The 13487-nt window shown below is 38.8% G+C and overlaps 1 protein-coding gene across 2 annotated transcripts in view; it reads right to left on the reverse strand.

The window, feature by feature from the left end:
• Nucleotides 1-6259: 6259 nt before the first annotated feature.
• Nucleotides 6260-13487, reverse strand: part of TPRG1 (tumor protein p63 regulated 1) — a 178236-nt gene continuing 171008 nt past the window's right edge. For both annotated transcript variants that reach the window (XM_053565335.1, XM_053565334.1), the window contains exon 6: nucleotides 6260-7833. In XM_053565335.1, the coding sequence (XP_053421310.1) occupies nucleotides 7639-7833 (195 nt within the window). In that variant the 3' untranslated portion in view covers nucleotides 6260-7638. The remainder of the gene's footprint in view (nucleotides 7834-13487) is intronic.

The raw sequence follows: 13487 nt of genomic DNA on the forward strand, positions 1-13487 counted from the left end.
TTCATTATAGGGACATCATGAGCAACTAAGCAATGGCAAAGTTCTCTGTAGCTCAAACCCTCAGTTCACTGTTCTGGCTCTGTGATCCATCCTGATAATCAAGCAACCTTGTTCTTTAGGAATAAGACAGAAAAAAATCCCATGTAAAAATAATGTCAGTTCCCAGATACTGTAGAAGAGTAAGTTTCACACTAAATTGGACAGAACTATAAAGTTTTAAATAAGTAATTTAGAAAAAAATAACAAATAATTTAAAACAGTAAAAAAGAAAAGAGTGCTTATTCACTAAGAGTAACCCATACTGAAGTGGTCTCACTTATTCCTTGAATGAGTTTACCAAAGCAGAAAAAAGTTCTATCTTGTATGTAATACGAGGTTAACTGTAATTTTCATGTAAACAAATAATAAGATAGAAAAAACCTTAGTGAATGAAACCTTATATTCATTAATAAGAATACAGTGAAAAATAAAAACCAATTCTAATCTGCACTGATTATCCTGCATTTGAAATACTATGCCAAGTGTTGAAGTCAATATTCTAAAAGAAATGGTAACCAAATAGAATGATTTATAAACAAGAGACAAATTCTATAAAGTCTCACATAACAAATGAAGTAACTTGAGTTTTTGTCTCAGAAAATAGAAACAAAATGACTGCCTTTTGAGAGAGCACTGGCTTTTTGGAGTGTAAAAATATAAAATAGAAAATTTTTCTACTTGGGATAATGTCAAAAGAAGATCCAGTACCGAATCAGTAAATTTCTAGGTAGGAAGGCTTGGACACAATATTCAGAAAAGACTTTTACTTTCTATAGCTGTTTGGTAGTGGAATTAGCTGCTGTAGAAAGCAAAAGGTTCCATGCCCTCTGTGCCCTGGGAATGTCTCTGCAGAAGCTGGCTCTCCATCTACTCTGAATGTCTTGGTTGACAGCATTCCTGTAATTAGCAGGAGGCTCAGCTAAATGGCCTTTAAAGTCCCTTCTGTTCTCAGATTCAAATATTCCATGTAGAGTAGGGAATATAAAGGGAAGGAATAGGAATTTCTGAGATGCATGGGATGGGCATTGTGAGCAGGCCACAAGAGACACAGTGGCTCACAGAACTTGTCCCATTGCATTCATAATACAACATCATAATCTCCCATATAAAAGGTTGTGCGTGCACCCAGAGATGAGACCAGAGAATGGAGGGGTTAGGGTCAGGTTTAATGAAAGTGATAGAGACCCACTGGGGCAGAGCCAAAGATAGCGTCCACACAGAGGGCAGTGGGAGGCTTCTTTTACATGTGGTCATTGTGGTGGAAAGAGAGAATTCTGGTGGGCTAGAGTAGTTGGCACAAAGTTTTGGGGTGGCACTAGCTAGGCCCTTTGTGGTGTTTTGTTCTGAGAGGGGAGGGGGATAGGAGGGTTCTCGTGGGGACATGTTCGTTAGGCCCCCAACACTATATTTACCTCAAAAACACAAGAGTTCATTTAGCTAGGTTTGTGGATTGCATTTGGCTTCACTGAAAAGGGGATATGTGAGACGTTTACTAAAAGCTTTTCCAACACTAAGTGTAAAGGAGCACGTGAGGTGCAAGATCCAGGCTGCGAAGCAGCAGCCTCACGTTTCACATTGGCTGAAGCCCGCCCTGAAATGAAATAGGGCTCAAGGTTTTTGTCTTGGGTTTTGAGAAGAAAGAGAAGGGCTAGGATAGGATATCATACTTTCTTTTTTTTTTTTAATTTAATTTGATTTTTATTTTTTATTTTTACCTTTTTATTGTTAAATCATAGGTGTGTACATTAGTGCAATCAAGGGGTACAATGTGCTGGTTTCATATACAATCTGAAACATTCTCATCAAACTGTTCAACGTAGCCTTCATGGCATTTTCTTAGTTATTGTATGTAGACATTTGTATTCTGCCTTTAGTAAGTTTCACCTGTACTCATTCTAAGATGCACTGTAGGTGTGGCCCCACCCATTGCCTTCCCTCCACTCTAACCTCCCCCCTCCCTTCCCCTTCCTTGGCCCTTTCATCATATTCTTGTGCTATAGTTGGGTTATAGCCTTCATGTGAAAGTTATAATTTAGCTTCATAGTAGGGCTGAGTACATTGGATACTTTTTCTTCCATTCCTGAGATACTTTGCTAAGAAGAATATGTTCCAGCTCCATCTATGTAAACATGAAAGAGGTAAAGTCTCCATCTTTCTTTAAGGCTGCATAATATTCCATGGTATACATGTACCACAATTTGCTAGTCCATTCGTGGGTCGATGGGCACTTGGGCTTCTTCCATGACTTAGCAATTAAGAATTGGGCTGCAATAAACATTCTGGTACAGATGTCTTTGTTATATTGTGATTTTTGGTTTTCTGGGTATAAACCTAGTAAAGGAATTATAGGATAGAATGGCAGGTCTCTAAGTATTCTCCAAACATCCTTCCACAAGGAACGTATTAGTGGGCATTCCCACCAGCAGTGTAGAAGTGTGCCCTTTTCTACACATCCATGCCAACATCTCTGGTTTTGAGATTTTGTTATGTGGGCTACTTTTACTGGTTAGTAACTATCTCAAAGTAATTTTGATTTGCATTTCTCTGATGATTAAGGATGATGAGCTTTTTTTCATGTGTTTATAGATCATGCGTCTGTCTTCTTTGGAGAAGCTTCTCTTCAAGTCCCTTGCCCAATCTGAGATGGGATCACGTGTTCTTTACTTGCTAATACGTTTGAGTTCTCTGTGGATTCTGGTTATTAGACCTTTATCGGAGGTATAATCTGCAAATATTTTCTCCCATTTTGAGGGCTGTCTGCTTGTTTTACTTACTATGTTCTTGGCTGTGCAGAAGCTTTTTAGTTTGATCAGGTCCCAGTAGTGTACTTTTGATACTGCTTCAATTGCCTGGGGAGTCCTCCTCATAAAATATTCACCCAGGCCAATTCCTTCAGGAGTTTTCCCTGCACTTTCTTCAAGTATTTTTATAGTTTCATGTCTTAAGTTTAAATCTTTTATCCAGTGAGAGTCTATCTTAGTTAATGGTGAAAGGTGTGGGTCCAGTTTTAATCTTCTACAGGTTTCATACTTTCTTTTTATGGCTACAGAATTATCCTACGGAATTGCCACAACCAGGAGGAATAAACTACCAATTGATCGACTACAGGTGAGTCCCTAGCCTGGGTGAAGTTCTCCCCTAGGCTCTGAGGAGCTGGGATCTACAAGGAGAGTCCTGGCCCCCCGCTGCTTTCGGAGCATGCTGGGGAGGTGCAGCCCAAAGGTGGGTTTACACACCAGTGACTCAAGTTTCCTGCCACTAAGCACAAGAAGTCACTCATGAGCAGCGTCCCCAAACCACAGGGACAGGATGTGGGCACAAGTCCTTGTATAATTGTTGGCTGGGAGCCAATGAGCATTCATCCCTGTGCAAATACTGGGGCTTTTTTATGTTGTTGTTAACCTTTGAAAACCACAGGCATTAGTCTCTCTTTTTCTTCCCCTTGGCACAAGTCATCTTCTTTTCGCCAACTTGGTGTCTTGTGTGTAAAGAATTTCTGAGGAGCTTTTAAGCCTAAATTTAATACTTTCACCCTCCCCTCTCCTGCCCCACAAAATGCCAGGCAGAGGCAAAGCTGCCTTACAAAATCTCTGCTGGCTCTGCTGGCTTCCGCAGCTTTGGGCTTTTGATCAGATAGGAAATCAGAGAGCTCTATGAGTAGCCTTAGCCTTTAAGAAAACAAAAGCAATTTCTGGAAATTCCCCCTAAACAATTGTGACCTATTGTTTTCTCACCTCAGAATTAACCCAACAACTATGATCCATCGATTTAAGTTACATGTCTTTTCTCTGGGAATGTAGATTTTATGTTAGAAAGAGCAGTGGGCTGGAAATAGGAACTGGAAGATTTAGTCTATCTCAGTATTTCCAAAAATTCACCCATCTTCTTTTTGAGCAATTTCTTTCTGGTTTTAAGGTCTTTGTTTTATGTTCTATGAAATGAAATCATTGGTGAGATGGTTTCTGTGCCTCAGGGCTCTGTGAGTTGATTGGCTTCCTTAGGAGGGCTTCAACAAAGGGACAAGAAAATCTGCCTCAAAGCAAAAGATCTAAAAGTAGTTAACTCATAATTAGCTCCTCTCCTTAGAAGAGGGCCAAAGAGTAGACCCCAATAGAGAATCAATTGACCAAAGTGGGGGACAGGGGGAGGGTGTGCAGGCGCAGTGATTTTTTGGCAGCTCCCTTGTTGTAAAGGTTAAAGAATCCACCAGCTTTGACTCTGTATCCAAATGTCCCACATCCTGGCAGGGGAACCCAAGCAGTCCACAGGACTTTTGGCAGGTTTATTTTGTGGGGGGGGGGGTTGGGGGGTGTTTCTTTGTTTAGTGAAAGAGATGTTAGATAGACTTTATAGTGCTCCATGTTCTCGGTCAATAGGAGAACTTTCTACACCCATCAGAACTGCCAAAGATGTATCAGAAGACAGGAATTTGTCAGTGGAGTTGCTCAAGTAGTTTCTGAAATAGCATCAATTAGAGATTTTCTAGTGAAAAGTCCTGAATGAGACAAAACTCAAATAAAGTTGCCAACCATGATTTCTGTTGTGTGATAATATGCTTTTTACTGTACTTAAAGTCTTTTGTGTCTAATCCTGTTCCCAGCTAAACTTATCATGCCCCCTTGAACAACTTTAGTGGTGCAGTACTCCACGTAGGCTAAAGAAAAAAAACCCAGTATATGTACAGGTCCCCTGGTTTGTGACTGTTCGTTCAGCTTAAGGACAAAGAGCCGAAGTAAGAACACCAAGTGTCAAATGAGAAAGCCATAGGAGGTAGGTCCACAATGATCAAGAAGCAATTTCTGCAGGGAACTGAATTCAGTTCTCTTGGACATTGTCCTGTTTTCTGTTGCAAAAGTCATATCACTCTACAGGTAGGTATTCAATGCTTAGTATTTAATAAAACATTTTATACAGTCTACACAAGATCTTTATGGAATAAGTATATTATTATTGTACGTCTCTATTTTGCAGATAAGGAAAGTAAACCTTAGGATAGTTAAAGTAATTTTTCAGGATCTCAAAAGATTGATTCAACTCTTTACAAAGAAAAAAGGGATCAAATTATCTACTCATTAGGAAAAATTATTTGGGGACTCATAAAGTTATTGGCCTTGAAAGATTATACCAATCATTTTACAAATTGTGATAATATAGCAATCCCTTAAACAATCTCCACTTTATCTAGTCCCTCCTTGACCATGTCAAGGGATGGTGGGCTCACTATTTTAAGAAGCAACCTGTTCCATTATTGAACATTTATAGCTGTAGGAAGTTCTTCCTTATTTTGAACTGCTATTCAGATGTCTGAATCCTCTAAACCTCTGGTCATAATCCTGCTTTCCAGAACCCCTTTGTCAGTTAAGAGAATACCCCAAGAGACAATCTGTATGGCGTGTGGACAGTTCTCTGTCATCTCTCAGTTCAGTCTTCTGCCTGAAAATCAGCTTTGGTTCCAGTAAATGCCTATCCTGTTGTTATAGACTAGATGTCAGGGCTAAGAAACACCACCTCCTCCCATCCCTTCTGAGTTGCTTCCATTGATGAGGCTATACTGTGTCCTTTAGAAGGTCATTTGAGAATAGTCTAGCTTAGGTTCCTGTGGACGAATGTGCAGAGAGAAGTCAATTGCCAGTCTAATCCTTAAATGGTAACTCAAAAGCATATGCTGGACATTTCAGAGGCTTTTGCCAATAAATGCCACTATCTTGAGGCAAATGGGGATTTAAGAGCAGCAGAATTATAATATTTGCCAATTGTGCCTGCTTCAGAACCACTGCCAAGATAATCCAATGACTTTTCATTCCACTACTGTTGACAGGACAGCTAAGGATTTCAACATTTCCTTTTACAGTCTGAATAGAAAGTTTCCTGCCTTAAGGGAACAATATTTGCCATTAAGGGGAGGAGGAGGCTGCGATAAAGGGGAAAGAGAAGAAATGAAAGAATTATTAATGGAAGTAAACAAAGAGAAACTAAAACGAGTGTGATTCAAGGTTTGAGTTGTGAATGCCTGCATCAATTAATGTTCGTGAATATATCAGAGGACAAATCTTCAAAATTGAGGAAGGAAGGTTTTCAAATAAAAGACTTTAATAATAAACTTCCCATAGGCCAAAAAAAGAAAAAATAACTTGAATTTTAAACTTTAGTATGAACTGAGGTGTCTCAACTTTGGATCTTAGAAAAAATAAGAAGCTTATTGTAATAATGTCTATGGTGTTCAACAAACACTTGTTTGCTCATTAAATTTAAATGAAATGTGGTTTTAAAATGAAACAGAAAAGAAACTTGAAGAGATGTAGATGACATAATCTCCTGGGTTGTTCAAAATTAGACCTCAATCAGAAAGAAGCAAAGAAGAAATGAGAGTTTTTTTGTTTTATTTTGCAGTTTTTGGCCAGAGCTGGGTTTGAACCTGCCACCTCTGGCATATGGGACCGGAGTCCTACTCCTTTGAGCCACAGGCACTGCCCAAGAAATGAGTTTTTAAACATGGTCCAGAAAACCCTCTGAGATCTGTGGATTCAGTGGGGCACCACTGAAGTCTGAAATGGAGGTAGCCAGTGGCATGACCAGCTCCACTTCAACCACAGTGGTCCTACTTTTACCTGGTTTAAGTATTAGGCTTCTTAAAAAGGGCTCTTTAGAAGGAAAGAATCTGCTCTTGAAAAAATGCTTAAACAAAAAAATACCAAAAGGAAATGAGCTATTGAAAGTTCTTGATCAAGGGACTGATATATTCAAATTTTCTTTGAGAATCTGGAAACCAAGTACAGAATAGATTGAAACAGGATCAGATTTGGAATAGAGTTTCCAATTAAAAGGCTGCAGTAATAATTAGACAAGCAGAATTAAAAACTCAATCTAAGAATACACTATAAGAATGGGAGGGAGAAAGAAGATACTAATAATTTTGAAATTAAAAAAAGAACTTTAATTTTTAACATTTGGGCATTGGGGTACAATGCTAAGCCATGCATAGATATGGCACTTCATAGGATATATTTATTTGGCAAAGAATTTAAAACATTGAAACTGATAGATTTCAGAGATGGATAACTGGCAACATAACAACACCACAGAAAAATCCTAGATTTTGAAGATGCTGAATGCGAGGGGCCATTGGAACATTAATATGTAGATGATTGGCAGACGGAAATGAAAAACTGAATCTTGGAATAAATATTGAGGAGGATGGGAATACAGATTTGGAAATCATTCCCATTAAAATGGTAGCTAAAGTGATAGAGACAATGAGCCCCCAGTGAAAAATAAATCAGTATCAGAGGGCATTTAGAGAACCAAAGGAATACGAACCCAGAGAGCCTTCCCCAAGGTTATAATCAGGCACTCATTTGATAATATATTTGATGGGTTTAGCAGTATTTATTTTCTAGAATTAAGGAAATTTAATTATTCTTCGAGTTCCAAAGTGTGGATCTATCATTCCACTTAAGCTTTTAGATTTCCTGAAATATTAGATATTCAAAATAATGCAGTGCTATTCAAAGGTAATTAATTGTTTCAGAAAAAAATATGGTGGGCTGAATTGGCAATACAACTTTGTGGAGGTTGTACATATGGTACCAAAAAAGAGTCTCAAAAGCCAATACTCCCACGGGCAAGGGAGTAGCCAAGCTTATTGCGGTTTCCAATGAATGACATCAGCCCGGCGTAGGTCTCAATCAAAATGGGTTCAGTTAACACCGTCAGCCTCTTCCCTTTTCCAGATCCGGGGGAATCCTTGCAAGCATTCTGGATAGCTGGAACAAGTTTGGATGTGAACCCAGACAACTAAGGAAGAAAAGGAGAAGGCATAGAGTTAATGAGGCAGAGTAGGTCCAGAGACACCATTACCCCTTCCCAGCCAGTCCTCACAAAGCCTGACCACTCTTCTGGAGCTGCAGTGATTCTTACTTTTTAAATATAGAGTGCCAAATTTAACTCTATTAAGTTTACACAGTTAATAATCATGTTTAACTCTACTGAGACGAGCTTTCCTCAGGCCAAATTTTGCTTCTTAATATAAAAAACAACATGTAACTTTTCAGTTTGTTCATTAAATTTACCAAGAGCCATTTTAGTTTTAGCTGCTTTAATTTTTGTGTGTGAAAGATTTGCATCAGTATTAGTACTCTAAAGTGAGTCTCTGTGTCACTAACAGATGAAAAGGCACCTAAAATCATTCACAGAATATTGATAAACTGTCTCATAGGCCATATTCTGCTATGTTCTAAGTGCTTCAACAGACAGCCCAAACCCTGCTTTCCTGGGGTTTACATTCTTATGATAAGAGACCAAAAGGAAAAACAAACAGATACATGTGAGTTTCAGTGGTGATAAATTCTAGGAGAAAAATAAAATGTGGTAAAGACATAAAATGTGACTGATGTGAGGATTACTTCACATATCACGTTCAAGGCAAGTCTTTCTGATGAGGTAAAACTTGAACTGGAACCCAAATGATAAAGAACAGTGAGGCATGTGGAGAAAGTGTTCCAGGCAGGAAAAAAATGGCACCTGCAAAAGCTGTGAGGGAAGGATAAGTTTAGTTTATTCAAGGAGCCCCCAAAAGGCCTGTGCAACTGGACCATAGAGATCAGAAGGGGAGGCTGGAACACTGGGCACAAAGACTCAGTGTGGCCATATTAAGGACTTTGGATTTTGAAGTGACTTTAAGAAGAGGTTCAATTGGTGTATGATTTTTATTTTTATTTATTTATATATATATATATATATATTGAGACAAAGTCTCACTATGCTGCCCTCAGTAGAGTGCTATGGTGTCACAGCTCACAGCAACCTCAAACTCTTGGGCTTAAGCGATTCTTTTGCCTCAGCCTCCCAAGTAGCTGGACAACAGGTGCCCACCACAATGCCTGGCTATTTTTTGTTGCAGTTGTCATCATTGTTTAGCTGGCCTGGGCCAGGTTCAAATCTGCCAGTTTCATTGTACGTGGCTGGTGCCGTAACCACTGTGCTATGGGCGCAGAGCCTGATTTTTATTTTTTAAAAAATAATCTTAGATGATGTATAGAGTCAAAAATAGAATGTTGTTAAGGTCCAGAAGCAGGAGAGCAAGAGGAGTTTGGGGATCACTTCAATAGTCCAGGCAAGAGATGATGGTGGCATGGACCAATGTGGCAGTGGAAATTTAGAGGGAGGGAAGGACAGAGCCACAGAACTGGCTGATATGTTTGCATTCTGGGGTAAAGAGAAGAGAGGAATGGAAGATGACCCTCAGATTTTTGACCTGAGTAGATAGTGACATTGTAATGGAACTGGGAAAGCCTAAGAGAGGTAGAAGTTGGAAAGGGTGAGGTACAGAGATTAATAATTACATTTTGGACGTATGGTTTGAGTTATCTAACCAAGTAGGGCTTTTACAGATTTTCAGTAGACAACTGAACCAGGTGCATAAAGGAATATACAGATGAAAAGTTGATGTCTGTAGTGAAAATTTTCATAATAGCAATCATATTCAGAAGTCAAAATGATAATCATAAAGTGAAGCTAATAACCTAAAATGATATGATATAGGACAGGGAGTAAAAATCAGTAAATTCTAAAAACTCTTGTTGCACAAGATTCCAGGCATTGTAAGCAATGTAGAGGGGATATAATAAGTAAACCGAGGGTCTAAGTCTTAGAGAATTTTCCAGTGTCAAATAATCAGTAAACAGCACAGGAAGGGCCTAGACCCAGGTCCCTTGACTTCACTCCTAAAGTCCTCTCTTGTATAAGACACTGCTGTTATGAGCAGTATTATAAAATTATAATATTTAGTAAATTTAGCATTAAATTTTAATATTTAGGAAAGGATTCATGTTCCTCATTTGCAAAAGGTAAATATTGTACTTGTTATTGTACTGGATTTTCAAATTCTTTTCCCTAGAACACTATATTTCTTCATAGGTTAGGTGATCACATATACTTTATCATCTGAGTCTGGATTCTTTTGAAAAGCTAGAAAGTGTTTCTGTGAATTATGTTCAAACAACAGATTTCTGAGAGTTTGGGGAGAGGATGTGGACACAGGGCAAAAGCTAAGCAGGTGACCTTTTTCAGTTCTTCCAATCATATCAGTCAGAGTGACTCTATTTGTCAGTTTTATGTATTTGAGTTACATTTAAGATTTCCTTTTTAAAAGGCTTTTTTAAATGAAAATCACTAGAATAAAGCTGCCTAGGAACCTATGATTTAATCCACAAAGATCTACTGTGCTTTCTCTCCTATCCATCTGTCAAAAGCAAGCTCAAACCCTTTCTCTTCCACAATGCCTACCCACACTCAAGGTAAAAAACTGACTTTTTTCTTCTATTACATTTCACTTATACTTCACTCAAATATTTCATCTAGTTTTCTAAGAAGTAGGGTCACAAGTGTGGCTGTCCATGCAACTAATTCAAGATTTCTTCCTCCTGAAACTATTGCTGTTTGGGGCCACATAATTCTGGGCTGTGGGGAAAAAACGCCCTCTGCATTTCAGGATCTTAAACTTCCTTCTTAGCATCTACCCACCAGATACCAGTAGGGCTTCCAGCCCAGGTGAGACAACCAAAATATTTCACTGGGACATCACCAAATGTCCCCCAGTACAAGAAATCACCCCCTCTTGAAAGGCTAAACTGAATATAGTATAGCATGATGTATCAAGTGTATGGGGACCAGACAGATCTGGTCTTAAGTTACAACTATGGCATTAAGTAGTTGTGTGATTTTGCACAAGCTAACCAACCTCTCTGAATTTCATAGTTCTCCTTTCCGTCAAATAAAGTTACGAATAGCATAACTTACACAGTAATTGTAAAGATTAAGTAAAATAAAGGGTTTGTATATATGCTGCCTGTGCACCTGTGTGCTCATACATTACATGAAGGGTTAGGAGAATGGAATGAGATGAGGCTGGAATTTAAAGTCATATTGCAAAGGCAATAAAAGAAGCTTGTTGCCAATAATCAATGTGTACTAACTGTTTTTACCATCATGTCCTCCTCCTCATCACCATCATCAAACCACGATCTCCTGAAAGCCAAAGTGTAATTCATCTCAAAATCTCAACATTTGCATTGCCAACACTCTCTGGATTATCAGGATGCCTTTTCATAGATCCATAAGTGTTTGTCAAATTGGATTATTGAATGCTTCCTCAGTCCTCATCATAAGCTTCATTTCATAAGAATCCTCTGTGGTCTCAGAATCAAAGTACTGGAAAGAAAAACTTGACACTATTTCATACTCAATGAACTTGGCATTTCATTAGAATCAGATGCACTTCATTTCCAGTCATTTCTGGGAGCTCTTTCAAAGAGGGGGGAGCCAAGTTTATGGAGAGACAAGAAGTGCATTGAAGGAGAGGCAGACAAAAGGCCAAGTCCCCAAGCTGGCTCTTGAGCATTTTAAGCACCTGAATTCAATCTGTGTGACAGAAATGCTGTGTCATCTGATATGAATGCCACCAACCACATACTTTTCTCTAAAAGCTTTTATACACCCACCTCTGGCTTCCTCTTTTATTCCAGTCTCAAAAAACGAAGGGTCAGGTTTTAACAACTCCAGTTACACAGAGGATGCGTGCTGGTTCGGGTAAAAGTTATAGCTGTGCAGGGGTGGGTGCAGCAGGAGTGTGGCATTCTTCTTGACTTTAGAATAATTGTTTACCAGCTGGGTGCCTGGGCCACAGGTTTGCTTCAGGTGCTGTCTGCCAGAAGTTCACTGCCTAGAGTCTCAGTTTTCTTTAGGTACAACCATCACTTGCTTCCTGTTTACACTGGGTAAAGAGACCAGGTTTCATGCCTGTAGGCCCACATTCCTCCACAGAGCAGGTTTTCTAAGCCCTTGGGCTATAGTTTCAGCCTCCCCATGTGGGGAGGGAAGCATCCTGGATTAAAGAGCAAACCCATCCAATAGCCAACCCTTGAAACCACTTGGGAAGTTGCACTGCTTGGTAGACTATATATATCATCCCTGTACATTTTATCTGGATCTGTATAGAGTCCCCATGACTGGCTAAATTCAAGCATATACAGAAAAATAAAAGGATGAGGCAAAGTGTCTTTTCTCCCTACATTAGAGAGGTTTCTGCACTTCTTCACCCTGTTCTATGTTCCTGCCCACAAGTGTGCGCGCGCAGGCGCCTGAAATTCTAGCTAAACTGAATTAGTCTTTACTCAAGAACATTTCACATACCTTTGTAATTTGCAGCTTTTAATTATGTTTCCTTTACTTAAAATGCCTTCTCTCACCTTCTTTGACACTTAAATAACCCACACTTTAAACTTTACATCAAATGTCATCACCTCTGTTAACTTTTGGACTTATCGGTTTCTTCCCATAACCCCTTGTGAATCCCTCTATTAAGAGTCACAGCCCATTCTATTATAATTTGTTAATTACATTTCTGCCTTCTCCTCCCTCTACACCATAAGTGTCTGAAGGGCAAAATCTGTTTTATTCTTTTTGGGAGTCCAGGTTACTAGCACATGGCTCGTTCTGTAGTAATCAATGCAGGTTAGGTACTCAATGAATATTTGTTAACATGTTGTGCAAGACAACCAAAGGGCTCAGTTTATAAAGTTGAACTTCCTTCCTAAAACAGTTTCACTTTCATGATTCCCTCCAATGTGTGGGTAAACATGCCAGAAAGAATAAACATGGTTGTTCTGTCCACTCACTATCATTCACCAGCTCTGGGCTCAGTGAGCAGGTCCTTCCTAGCAGCACTCTCCACGTACCCCAGGAGGCCAGAAAAGCGATGGTTAGCAAAGATAAAGCTACAAGTGGTAAATACAAAGTGGATGAAAAATTGAGAATAGTTGAGCCAAGTTGCAATGTACAATATATTAAAGCATATCATATCAGTTAGTGTGAATGCACACACAGTGCCTCTCTCTCTCTTCCTCTCTCTTTCACTCATACACACAATACCCATTTCCCTGAGTATTAGCAAACTTTGGGAGTGGACACAGAACTGCTATTGTATGTCCTTAATCAATTCACTTAATCCCTCTGAGTAAATGATCTCATTTTAAAAACAAACATAGCTATCCTAACTTTACAGGGCTTTTGCTAGTTGAATTATATGAAAATATCATTTAAACTGTAGTCAACAAATATAAAATGCAATTATAAAATAGTATGTGAGATTCTTTTTAAGTTCTGTAATTTTAAAATCAATGCCCTCCCCATGACTATTTTCTGTTTTCATAGTTATTTTATATTAGTAACACAATTATATGTGTGTGAACAGATTGGAAAACCTTCATGAGGTGGGGAGATAAACAAGACTGTCTGGGAAAAGGCCACCATATCTGCCAGATGTGGACATGGTAGAGAGTTAGTGAGAGAGATTAAAAGAAAAATAATACATTTTGTATTAATAATATAATTTAACCCTGATTTTACAGATCAATGTTAAGAGATGTAGAGAAAGCACAACTTTAAATTTG

The sequence above is a fragment of the Nycticebus coucang genome, chromosome 16, assembly GCF_027406575.1.
Source record: "Nycticebus coucang isolate mNycCou1 chromosome 16, mNycCou1.pri, whole genome shotgun sequence".
Classification (NCBI taxonomy): Eukaryota; Metazoa; Chordata; class Mammalia; order Primates; family Lorisidae; genus Nycticebus; species Nycticebus coucang.